Source organism: Protopterus annectens, chromosome 2.part1 (assembly GCF_019279795.1).
Source record: "Protopterus annectens isolate FY-2018-M chromosome 2.part1, PAN1.0, whole genome shotgun sequence".
Classification (NCBI taxonomy): domain Eukaryota; kingdom Metazoa; phylum Chordata; order Ceratodontiformes; family Protopteridae; genus Protopterus; species Protopterus annectens.
Window position 1 is genome coordinate 1179074091 of NC_056729.1, and position 12310 is coordinate 1179086400.

The 12310-nt window shown below is 40.7% G+C and overlaps 1 protein-coding gene across 1 annotated transcript in view; it reads left to right on the plus strand.

Moving 5' to 3' along the window:
* Positions 1–1942: 1942 nt before the first annotated feature.
* KIF13B (kinesin family member 13B) overlaps positions 1943–12310 on the plus strand; it is a gene marked incomplete in the record, with an annotated part of 3953176 nt that continues 3942808 nt past the window's right edge. The window contains 1 exon segment of the mRNA XM_044062707.1: positions 1943–2824. Coding sequence (XP_043918642.1) covers positions 2770–2824 — 55 coding nt within the window.

The window sequence follows — 12310 nt, forward strand, 5'->3', positions numbered from 1 at the left end:
GGCCAACTGAAAAACAGGTCACACTTATACAAGCGAGATTAACAAAAGTTTTATATGGACGTTAAGTACCACTCAAAAACTGAATAATTACAAGACCTAAATGCAAGAGAGGCTGTTGCTAGGAAAATCAAAATGACATCATGTACTCATTGTGTGCATTTGTCATGTATGTGAAATTTTCCAAAAATCCTGTGCAAGAGAAACCAGTATGATGAGATTGCAAATACAGATGGGTGTAAAACTGTAGCTACAATAAAAAAGGCTACACTCAGAATATTTATTACCTTGTTAGTGATCTCTTACTTTTCTTTTATATTATACAGTGCAACTTTTTCTGCTCTAGTTGTCACTTACCTGACATGTATTTATTATTGTGCTGCCTATTTGTATAATTTGGGGCTTTTCCCCCAGGGACTCCGCTGAAAATGGGCTAACACTCAGTCGGACTATCCAGGTTATCAAAAGTAAATAAAATAAATATAAATGTACAGGAAAAGTGGGAGAATGTTCAAAGCATTTAATTATTTCAATTTGTCAAACAGGACTATCCTACTAAAACAATGAACCTTTTGGTTGTTTTTATACTCCAAGTAGACTCCAAAGAATTTTTCCCCAGGTGGACAGGAAATGCTGGAGGTGTGATGGGCAAGAAAGAAGTGGTTGGGAACATATTTTTTAAAAGTGTAATGAGCTGACAGACTTTAGGGATTCCTTGCGGACCGCTCTGTTGGAGATGTTGGGTGAGTGGATTGCATTGACTGGGGAGATGATTTTTGTTATGATACAGAATTAGAATTCCCTAGACATTGTAAAGCCTTGCTGAATCCAATTATGGTGGCTGTTAAAAAAACAATTACTAGAAAATGGAAATCAAAGTCTACCCGAACTTTACTAGAAGTAGTGAATATAGTAACATAGATAAAGCAACTGAATAGCTATCTTTAGAAAAGGGAAGACACAAACTACATATGAAAAATGGGAATTGTGGGAACAATATATGCTGAGAAGCAACAATGTTTTAAGAGGCAGCCTTTGAATGAGCCATATAATGTTTGATATATGACTAGATAGTTTAAGTGATGTATAATGTTTGCAACTACAGTTGTTTCCATTGTGTCCCTGATGTATACTGTTTGCAACTACAATGGTGTCAGTGTTACTCTTCATTTATATAAATGTAAGATTGCCTATATCAGACATGATAATTTAATAAAGATGTTTATTGGAAAAAAATGATCCTTTCAGTTGTAGCCCAGTGAGAAATGCCCGAGAGTTCACAATAATGACATCATGTAGTAATAGAATACTGAGAGCAATGTAATAAATCACTAAACGTTTACAGCAGATAAAATAATACAATCATTCTTTAGTAATGGTGACATACATAGAAAAACATTTGTGTTACTGTAAATATTTACATAGCTTGCATTTTTTTCATTGGTGAAATTTAAACATTTTAAGAATTTGTTTCAATATTTTAAAAATTCAATAAAATAACTAAATAAAAACATTGTGAGTATACATTTGTGAAGTAAATGAAAGGATTTGATGGGGCAGACAGCACACAAATGGGGAAGCATAAACACTAGGAAAACTGGTGGGACAGCAAGGAAATTTTAAATGCGAAGTGGTGAAGTATAGGAAGTTAAAAAATTAATTAGACGCAAGGTAGACCGAAATGACAAAATCCAGTAGCATTATTCGTCATTCAACTATAAATCTCGATTACCTTTTCCATCTACAATACGTGGCAATGGTTGCGCCCTGTTTTTAACAGCTATGTACTTCTACGTCACACATTAAACTTAATATTTCGCATGTTATCAGTCTACGTTGGACAAAAAAACGTTTTGTATTGCAACGCTTCACAAACTACACATGCGGTCAGCAAATTCTTCGGGTTAATACCATTCCCTTCCCAATATGGCGAAGCAGTTTGCCTCCTTCTAGTTCCTACTCCGTCTTGGGCAGGACTTTCTTCGGCGGAAGCGGCGGGGTTAACACGGGTCAAAATGGCGGATAAGAGGGAATGAGGAACTTAAGCAGGTGGAATGTGGATGTTAGCATTTGGAGTAAGGAAGTGTGGATGGGAATGACTGCTATGTGAAAAAGGGCAGTGGGGGCGGAGTTTAGGGACGTTGCACCGGGACTACTGAAAACTTAGATGACAAGCAACTTTGTGTTGTTTTACGTTTAATTAGAAGAACAGTGCGTAAAAGTTTGACATTCTCTCGGAGTTAGAACAACTCTTTTTAAGGACACAGAGTTGTTGGTGTCATTGTTTTCAATGGCGCTTTTTGCGCGTTGGAGGTAAAGGTGTGAGTTGCATTTGCAAGTGGCAATGTCCGGCGTGAGTGAGTAATAAACACCTTTGACAGAAGCGCCTTTCCTTTAAGTAAACTTGACAAGTACTGATGCCCTGGTTAGTAAAGGTGTTCAGGTAGTATAGACATAAAGGTTGAGTGGTCCTCCTAAATTGGATGAAACTTTGCTGGAAATGGTTTGGATTTAGTGTTTCAGTCTGAACTTCACTTTTAAACATAACGTTTGGGGGATGCGTGACCAAGGATTCGGGAATGGTATACCTAGCACCAATGGAGTATGTTTAAACTTTGAATCAGTTGAAATCTTTCGTTCATTGTGGAGAAGGACGTCTTATTTTATGTTCGCTTGTTTTACTGAATTGTTGGAAAGTTTTTGTCTGTCACTTTGGGCTGCGTAAATATTTGCGACAGAAGACTCAACACAGCTCAAGTACCAGAGAGCAGAATGTCTGGGTCTAACGTGAAGGTAGCAGTTCGAGTCCGACCCGTCAACAAAAGAGGTAATTATACTAAATCCACAGTCACCAGGAATACTGCCCGATTCCTGATTTTTATTCAGCTTGTATACTTTTCCTGTTATGCTTTGCAGTCTCTTAAAGGTGACTCGCCTTATTTGTTAAAGTCCATTGATTGCGTGGAAAGTATAGGGAGGAAGGAAAAGTGGGTTACATCATTGAACATACTTCATGGGCGATCACACCCTTTCTCCAGAATAATCTTAATTTGTTGTACTATATATTTTTTGCTACAGCATGGACTACTGAACTGCAGTGTTGTCTAGTGGTAAATGCTAGAAAATACATAATTGTTCACACGAGTTCTGTGTACGATTAGATTGTAAATCGTTTAGTAGGAGATGTATATATGCAGATGTATAGTAAAGTAATTTGCTTTTAATGCATGTCCTACATGTGTAACTAAGGCTGTATTAGCTTTTGCATTTGTTGAACTGCTTGTGCTTGATTGAGAAATCCGCTGGCTCATCCATTGTTTCCTTATGTTGTTAACTGCGTTGGTAGGAGTTTCTGCATGCATTTTAGTGACTAGTTTTGAAGTTGTTTAAGACTGACAGCTCTATGGCCCTGTATTTAGGGTTGCCACCTTTTCAAATGGCTAAAGTGGGACATTTTTGGTACAAACATCAGATTTTACAGGCCGACACATACCCACGGTCAGTACAAAGGATAGAACTTAACTTTTTGCCTAAATAAAAGCTTATTCTTGTAGCATTTTAGTTTCTTATTCTGTTTCTTATAACATTTAGGTGCTTCAGATACAGAATAACTGTTTTATGCAACAATTACATAAAATATAGGAAATAATTTTGTCCTAAAAATCTCAGGACATTTGCCATTTTTACAATTTTTTTGTCAGGACACAACTGCCCAAAGAGGGACTGTCCCTCGCAAAGTGGGACAGGTGGTAACCCTACCTGTATTTCTTGTGACAAGGAATCATTAAACAGTTAACAGTCGTATAGTTTTTCACACATTAAAATTTTGTTGTAGCTAACTGTTGTACGTTTCTGTTATCAATGAAGAATATTTATAGCATGCCATTAATTGCTTACTACAGTCCCTGTGAACTCTGATTTTTTTTTTATTTGCTGTTCTAGCGTCTTGAGTTTGGTAACGACTAGAAGGATAAATTGATTTCCCTTGGGAGAATTTTTTTCCCACTGGGGACTGATTTTTTTCTAACTGTGTGCAGCTATGTACTGCCTCACTTTGTGAGATTAATTTGATAAATTGCATACATATATTAATTTTTCTTATTTACAGTGTAGTATCAAGACCTCCGTAGCAAACCAGATGTGCAGCACATTAGTCCAGTAAAGGAAGTTCAAAAGATAAAATTAAGGAGCAAGTTGGAGGTTTCAATCCTAAAAACAAAAGTATGAAGACTGCAGACATTTTAAAGAGGCATGGCAGTCTACCTTTTGATATGTTAATCACCTTATCCCATTGTTGTTGCATTTTTTTGGTAGTTTGAATGGGCCTTTTCAGTGGAGGCCTATGGTTAAAAGGTTCAGTTACAAAACAGGCAGTTTTATGCATCACAGAAAATGTAAATCCTTAAGATTACAGTATGGACATATAGTAACTAAAAGTCACTTTTCCTAGAGAGAATCCCACAGTTAGTCATCACATATTAGTATGTGACATGGGCACCTGTTGTTGACTGCAACCACTTGTACAAATTTCCCACTTCTACATGTTTCAGACTTTTTAGTCTTTATTTCTTTTTGCCTGTATTGCACTTGTGGTGTCACATTTAACATACACAACACTTTCCTATTAATTCCTAACTGTCTTCATTTGTTTTTTGTATAAAACCTTCACACTTCTCTTCTGCCATCCTTTTTTTTCTCTGCATATAGTACTTTTTCTTTCCTTTTTGTTCATAGGTTCATACTAGGCCATCTGCCCTAGGGCATTTATAAGCCGAGCCAGAGTGTGTTTGGCTTTCGCCACCCGTTTTTCTATGACCTTTTTCGAGGTTAGTATACTGTGCCTCTGTCTAACAGTGACACAGAAGTGATACCCGGGGTAAACCTACGATCTCCCATCCACTCATCAAGATTCCTCTTGAAGAGAGTCAGAGGGACTCTGCCTAACCTGGACTGGGATTTTATTCCAGAGTGAAAGGAGCCTCTGGGTTATGAATCTGTCCCTCCAGCATGTCCTATTTATTTCAGTGCTGAGGTTCAAGTCTCTCGAGCGCGTAGCTCGATGGGATTTGGATTTTCTGAGGTGCAGCATGTCCATTAATTCCGGGTTGGACATGGCTTTATACGTCAGGCACAGATCGCCTCTGAGCAGGCGGTATGCCACTGAGTAGAGCTAGAGTTTCTTTAACCAGGCAGCATATGGCATCTGTTTGAGCACTTTGATCCTCTTGGTGAGGTACTTTTGGGGTCTTTCCAGTTGCTGTAGGTGTCTGGTAAGGTACATCCCAAAAGGGGCATTGTACTCAATTATGGGCCTGATGAGGGATGAGTAAAGAGGCACGATGACCTCCCCTGATCTAGATGTGAATCCCTTCATGATTAGGTGGGTTATATAAAATGTTTTTCTAACCACTTTGGCCACGTGGTTGTCAAATGAGAGATTGCTATCAACTTGGGTCCCCAGGTCCCTAATTACTTCTTCTGTACTTAATGGATTACCACCTATGTGGTAACCTATGTGGTAATTTGTGGGCACTTTGTTTTGCCAAAGGGATGACTATACACTTCTTGGTGTTTAGCTTGAGGCCATGGCTCTGGCACCAGTTGTCTGTTTCTATGAGGCCCTTTTGGAGGATGCTTGTGTCGGCTGGAGAGTCGATTATGGCACCCAGTTCGCAGTCATCTGCGAACTTGGTCAGCCACAGTCCTTCCGTGTTGGTCTGTACCTCTGAGAAATATATGCTGAACAAGAGAGGTCCCAGGACTGAGCCTTGAGGGACGCCACTTGTAACTGGTTTGGAGTCTGACATGTCTCCAACAATTCTAACCATGTGGGTTCTGTCCTTGAGCCAGTTTGCAACCCATCTAGTGACATAGGGGTTTATATTTAAGCTGGTGATCCCCGAGTGGGGTATCATATTAAAGGCTTTTGCGAGGTCCAGGTAGGCTGTGTGGACCACCTTCCCCACGTCAGTGGCCTTGGTGACTGTTTCAAAGAAATCGACCAGGTTTAAGAGGCAGGATCTGCTCTTAACAAAGCCGAACTGGGTAGGATCCAGTGTCTGTAGGTCCCCAATATCTTTATTTATGAGGTCCATGATGATCCTTTCCATAGCTTTGCAGACCAAGCTAGTCAGGCTTATGGGGCGATAGTTTCCAGGATCTGTTGAGGCACCAACTTTGTGCAGAGGGACCACTGTTGCTGTACGCCACTCTTTGGGTACATATCCTGTAGTAAGGCTGAGATTGAACAGTAGTTTTATGTTTGGGTTTAGCTCTTCTTGGAGTTCATGTAGGACGCAGCCCGGGACACCGTCTGGTCCCATTGATGCTGTGTTTTTTGCTTTGGAGAGGGCAGCTTTTACCTGAGCATCTGAGATGTCAGGGGGGCAGCACTCTGCTGGTATAGATATTTGCCCTTTTGGTGGAGGGGGGGGGGGAGTTTGCGCTGAACCTGTCTGCTAGGATGTTGGCAATGTCTGTGGGTTCGGTGTATTTTTTGTCATTTTGGACTAATTCTGAGCATATCTGGGAATTTCCACTCCGGTTCCTAACATAACTAAAGAAAACCTTGTGATTATCCTTGGTGTCCTGTGCAATTTTTCTCTCTAAGCTGGCCTTAGACGATTTTATGAGTGCCCGTAGTTTTTTGCTAATACTGATCAGAGATGCCTTCCCTTTTTGGGATTTTGCTCTATCATGTAGTAGCTTCCTCCTTCTATTGTATAGTTTGTTTATGGCTGGGGTCCACCAGACAGGACGTCTGCCTTTGGGTGATTGGGTCTTGGTTTTAATTGGGATTGCATGATCCATGCATTCCTGAAGGTGTTCATAGAATGCGTTTATAAAGGATTCTGCGGTCTGGACCATATTTTCCACAGGTCAGGGGGCTTTGAAGGATTCCACCTCGGTTTTGAGGAGTGTGAAATTTGCTTTAGAGAAGTTTTTTCACTGTGGTTTTCAGGGCAGGGTGTGGAGTCGGGATGTGAATATCCAGTGAGATTAGTTTATGGTCTGATCTTACCAGTGAGTGAGACACTTTTGGTCTGGAGCATAGAGTTCCCATGTTGGTGATGATCAGGTCCAGTATGTTTTCCCCTCTTGGAGTGAAGAGGGAGTGGTAACAAGTTGTTCCATAACATTTGAGTTTATAAATTCTAGGAACCTTTGGGCTAGGGTGTTTGAGCTAGAGTAATGCTCCCAGTCTATGTTTGGGTAGTTGAAGTCGCCCAATATAATGGTGTTTGGAGAGACCTTCATATTTTCCAGTGTTCTCAGGAAGGCCGAGTGGGGTTCCTTGGTTTGGGAGGGTGGTCTGTAGCAGGCTATAAACTGGAAGGCAGTTTTACCCACTGTTAGTTGCACATGGATAGTCTCTAATGCTTCGTACTGTGCCACCAACCTGGAGGTGTGGGTATCTTTGACGAATATTGATACTCCCCCTCCTTTTGTGGTTCGGTCCAAGTTTTGGGGCCGAAAAGCATGGTATGAGCTATAACCTGGTAGTGCTGGGGTGCTCTCGGGAGCCTTGAACCAGGTTTCTGTTACTGCACAGATATCAATGTTCTCCATGCTAAGGAGAGTTTCGAGTGCATCTTGAGGTTTAGACTTCTGGCGTTGAGTAGCATTACTCTTAGTTTCTTATCCCTTGTGATACCTATGGAGGTGGGTTTGTCTTTGAGCCTTGCCTGAAAAAGGCACTACGGGGGTAGCAAGAGCCTTTGCCAATATCCGAAAGCCCAGGGGTGACAGGTGCAAGCCGTCCCTAGCGAAGCATCGTGGCTTGTCGAGCATGTCATCCCAGGCTGACAGGTATTGGATCCCCTTTGAATGACACCAATACTTAAGCCAATTGATGAAATTGATCATCTTGTCTTCATATTGTGGCATCATTCTTGGTGAGGGTAAGATGCTACTCAAGGTCAGGGTCATACCGGCCTGGGCTACATGCTCAGAGAGCTCCTCTGTCTCTTTTCATGTAGTCCAGGGAGGTGCGTCTCGGGTCATTCACACCAGCATGGACAATGACTGAGTCATATTTTTACTTGTCTTGGAGTGACCTGAGTGCTTGTGTTATGTGGCGGATCCTAGCGCCTGACAGGCAGCTCACCGTGACCTTCTCCTTGTTCAGCCTGGTGAGCGGGACGTCAGTGTGCCTGACGATAGTCACCTATTACAAATGTATCAGGTGTGTTGTTTGGACTTGAGGGCTGTGACTGTTCGGCACACTGGCTTTGTGAGCTATGTGTTGCACGTCTTTTGTTTTGGGGTAGCGGTTCCTTGGGTGTCTGTTTTGGAGGTCTCTGCTGCTTAGGCAGATTTTTATTTAGAGCTTCCGAGTATGTTTTTATGTTTGGTTTGCTATCGTGGTAGGTCTATGTGAGACTGGAATTGTAGTGAGTGTGGTTTCCTTCTCCTCCTGACTGGTTTTGCCAGTACTGAGTTGAGAGAGCTTAGCCTCCAGTATGGCTATATGGTTGCATCTCTCACATGTTTTGGAATTTGTTGGGAGGCTGAGAGGGTTGTCTGTGTACATGAGGCAGTTGTAACATTGCCTCAAGATTCCCAGATTCACCAGCTGGACCGGAGTGGAGATTGACAACTGACCTTTGGACATGCTAGAATAGTATTGGGAATTCCTTTAATTGGGAAAAAAAAGGGCCAATGGGGAACAAGGTACTCAAGGGAGTTTGAGGGTGTAGTGCTTTTAATTTTTTAGTGCTGACTTATATAATTGCTTTAGTGAGCAAGTGCCAGGTAACTTAAATGCAAAAACGACAAACAGTAACTTTCTTTCAAGTGAAACAAGGAAATAAGTACAGTAAGCAATGCAGATATCACTAGGGATCCACAGAAGTGCTGAAAAGCCGCGTTAGCGTTTCTGGGAAATAACAAGCAAACAAGCATACAAACAAAGCTAGATTCAGCAGGCCTGGATCTAGTCTATGCTACAGCAAACAAGGTGTACCAATTTCAGTAAGAAACAGTTAAAATATGCAGGCACTATAAGCCTTTAACCAGAAATTCCCAGCTCAGGAGGGCAGAGTCCAGCCTCTCCTCCCACAAGAGTGCAGACCACAAACCCTTTTAATGTAAAATAACTGGCCTGAAGCCCAAGTGCTTAAACTAAAAGGCTTAGAATGAGTTACACCAAGCAGTAATAAATACAGTTGAGTTCTTTTAAGCTGACGCAAAAGCAAAATAAAGTAGGAAGAAACACAAATACAGTAAAAAGCAGATAAATTTTTTTTTTTGAGTGAGCAAATGAGATGGGCCCAGGAGTTACAGGACAGAAACAAGTGCAAATGCAGGCCTTCAAATCAGAAAGTTGAGAGAGATGGAAGACTGCCCAAACGACCAATAACTACAAATTCTGGGCCAGAACCACTCATTATGTGGTAGACAGGTTACCTAGTGCTTACCACTCCCACTGATAAGCTAGAAGGCTTCCTTCCAACACAGAAAGGCTTGGGGGGCTCAGAAGCTTACAAATAGTCCTGGATACAGCAAATCTGTATCTGGAACACTAATTACAGGAAAGGTAGGAAACAGGCTTACAATTTTTTCTTTCAGAAAAGTAGCAAAAACAGTAGTAAAAACAATGCACATTCAGTGCAAGCTGGCACACTTGAGTATGTAGCAATATTAGTCCACACACAGTTTGAAAAAATGTAATTAAATTAAAAAAGGACTAAAAGCAAGTGCAGAAAAGGTTTATTAGGTAGAATGCAGTAAAGAGATGGGACTGGGGGAGTGTCCTAGATCAAATCTACAGTGGGGCGGGCACTGCAAAAGCCACCAAATCTAAACTACAACCATGAACAGGGAGGGGGTTGGGGAAAAGCTTCAACAGAGATGTGAGGAATCAGAGTGCAAATTATAAAACCAAAAAAATATATACCGATCTCTGTATATTTGCAAAACAGTAAGACAACAGATATCTAAGCAACAATTTAGCTCTATAATACAGAAAAATATACTCCGCTCTATATATTTGCAGATAGTCTTGTAAGTCTGTCTCTCAACACACAGGTTCCACTTTAAATGCTGGCTGCTGCTGTTAAGTCAAATTAAGGGAACCTTGAGTTAACAACACATAAGCTATAGAAACCAAATGAGGGGAGAGGGGGGGGGGGGTGTGGAAGACAGTTTCAACAGATATGTGAGGAATCAGAGTGCAAATTATAAAACCAAACAAAATATACTGATCCCTGTATATTTGCAAAACAGTAAGACAACAGATATCTAAGCAACAATTTAGCTTTATAATGCAGAATAATACAGAAAAATATACTTTCCATTGCACCTAATTTTTCGTACTATACTAATATTTACTTCCTTAAAGCTGTCACCTCACGTAATCATTGTAACTATGATCTTTTTTTTATGTTTTAATTTGTGTAAAAAGACAGGAAAATCATCTTTATATTTTACAGCAAGATGCAGTGGTCCTTGTGGAAGTAGTAGCAAGTAATTCTTCAGTTTGCTTACTGACATGTTTCATTTTCTCAGAAAACGAAGCTGTGGCATATGTGACATTGCTGTTTCAACAAGCTTTGTATAACTGATAACACAGCAAGTGTGTTGTACTAATACCCTTTTTTAACTCTTTGCTCACTTGTGCCTGTTGATAATCAGCCCACTTCCTGGAGAGTTTGCACATTTGTTCCAAATCACAAGGGGGACTGATAACTGGGATGGGCGCTCCATTAGACAGCCATCAGGAGTCATTCCTTGATTTATTTTTCTTTTTTTTTTTGGCCTAAGCTCCCCACAAATGCTTGGCATTGTGAAGTTCATGTGCCTCCTCCCAAGCTTGACAGGTGGTTTCCAACGTCTGTACTAGGAAAATTGCATCTCCTGGCATACCCCCAAGTGTGTACACCTTCACCACCAATGCGTCTTATGTTGTCTCCCGCTTTGCTTGGCTGTTCAGTGCTGGGACTGCCATTCTAACCCACTAAGGCATGGATCATAGAGCTCCATCCCCTTGTATAGTAAAGCCAGCCTTGTTTGTTTTACTTATTACTGAAAGGAATAAAGGGCTTCTCGCTGCAGAGTTATTGGCTTTATGGGTTTTGGGGAGGTTGGGAAGCTACTTTTTTTTTTAAGGCTGGGACGTCTGTTGGGTGTATGTATAAGGCTAAGGACTACAGTAGCTGAGGTAACTGGGCAGTTCTTACCAGTCAAGTTATAGGGGAAGTTGCAGGTGAACCTGGCAGTCTTTTGTAGCATTGTTACAGCGTGAAGAGCTACAAGCATAGGAGAAACATAAAGGAGTGTTAGTAGCAGGTAGGCAGATGCTGTATTTTTTTCTACTAGGTTCAATAAGGTAATATTTTTGGTATTACATTCACAGTTTTTGATTTTCATTTAAATGCAAGTCAATATTAGGTGTTTTGTCTACAGTAACCTTTTGAAATTGTGTTAGAGGAGTTGATTTTTTTTTTGGAGTCAAGATTGGTGTCCAAATAAGATTTGGGATAAAATTTTTCTTTGAGGGTTTATCAGAAGTTGGGAGGTGTCTAGCCAAATGTCTGTTGAGGAGAAGGACTGTCTGGCAATTGTTTGGTGTTTAGAGATGTTGTCTGCTGCAGAGATGGGTTATCTATGTACTGAACGAGGGAAGCATGCATGGAGGCTTTGTGGAGGGGATTTATGAAGATATTAAATTGTAGGGGTTATAACATAGGTCCTTGAGGTACCCCTGCAAAAATTGGTAGAAAGGAAGATGGAGATGGTTGCTGTTTTATAGGTTGGTGTCTGTTGGTGAAGTAACTGCTGCATCATTGGAGGCTGGATCATGAGAGACTTGTACACTGTAATTTTGCTGCAATTTATGTGAGACCGAGCATTTCAAAGATCCAAGTGTAATGGGGAAACCAAATTGCATTTGTTTCTATAATGTTTGGTGGTAGAACGCCCAAGAGGGCAGTTGCTTTGATTTGGTCTAAATCCATGTTTGATTTGAGAGAGAATACTATTATCTGGGAGGTATTGGAGCAGTTGATTTGAGAGAGAATACTATTATCTGGGAGGTATTGGAGCAGTTGATTTGAGAGAGAATACTATTATCTGGGAGGTATTGGAGCAGTTGAATGTCAACACATTTGTTTAAGATTTTTTGAGAAGGGAAGAATGGTAGCAACTTGTGTGAGGACAGGATGTAAGATTTTTTTCCAGATAGCTAAAAAGTACCTTTCTTGAATTGATCTGTTGATATGGATACTGTGTAGGCTGGTGCATTTGCAACTGTTCAAAGGTATTTTGCTGTTTAGTTATCTATGGCTAGAGCAATGGGTTTCAATTTAAGTAG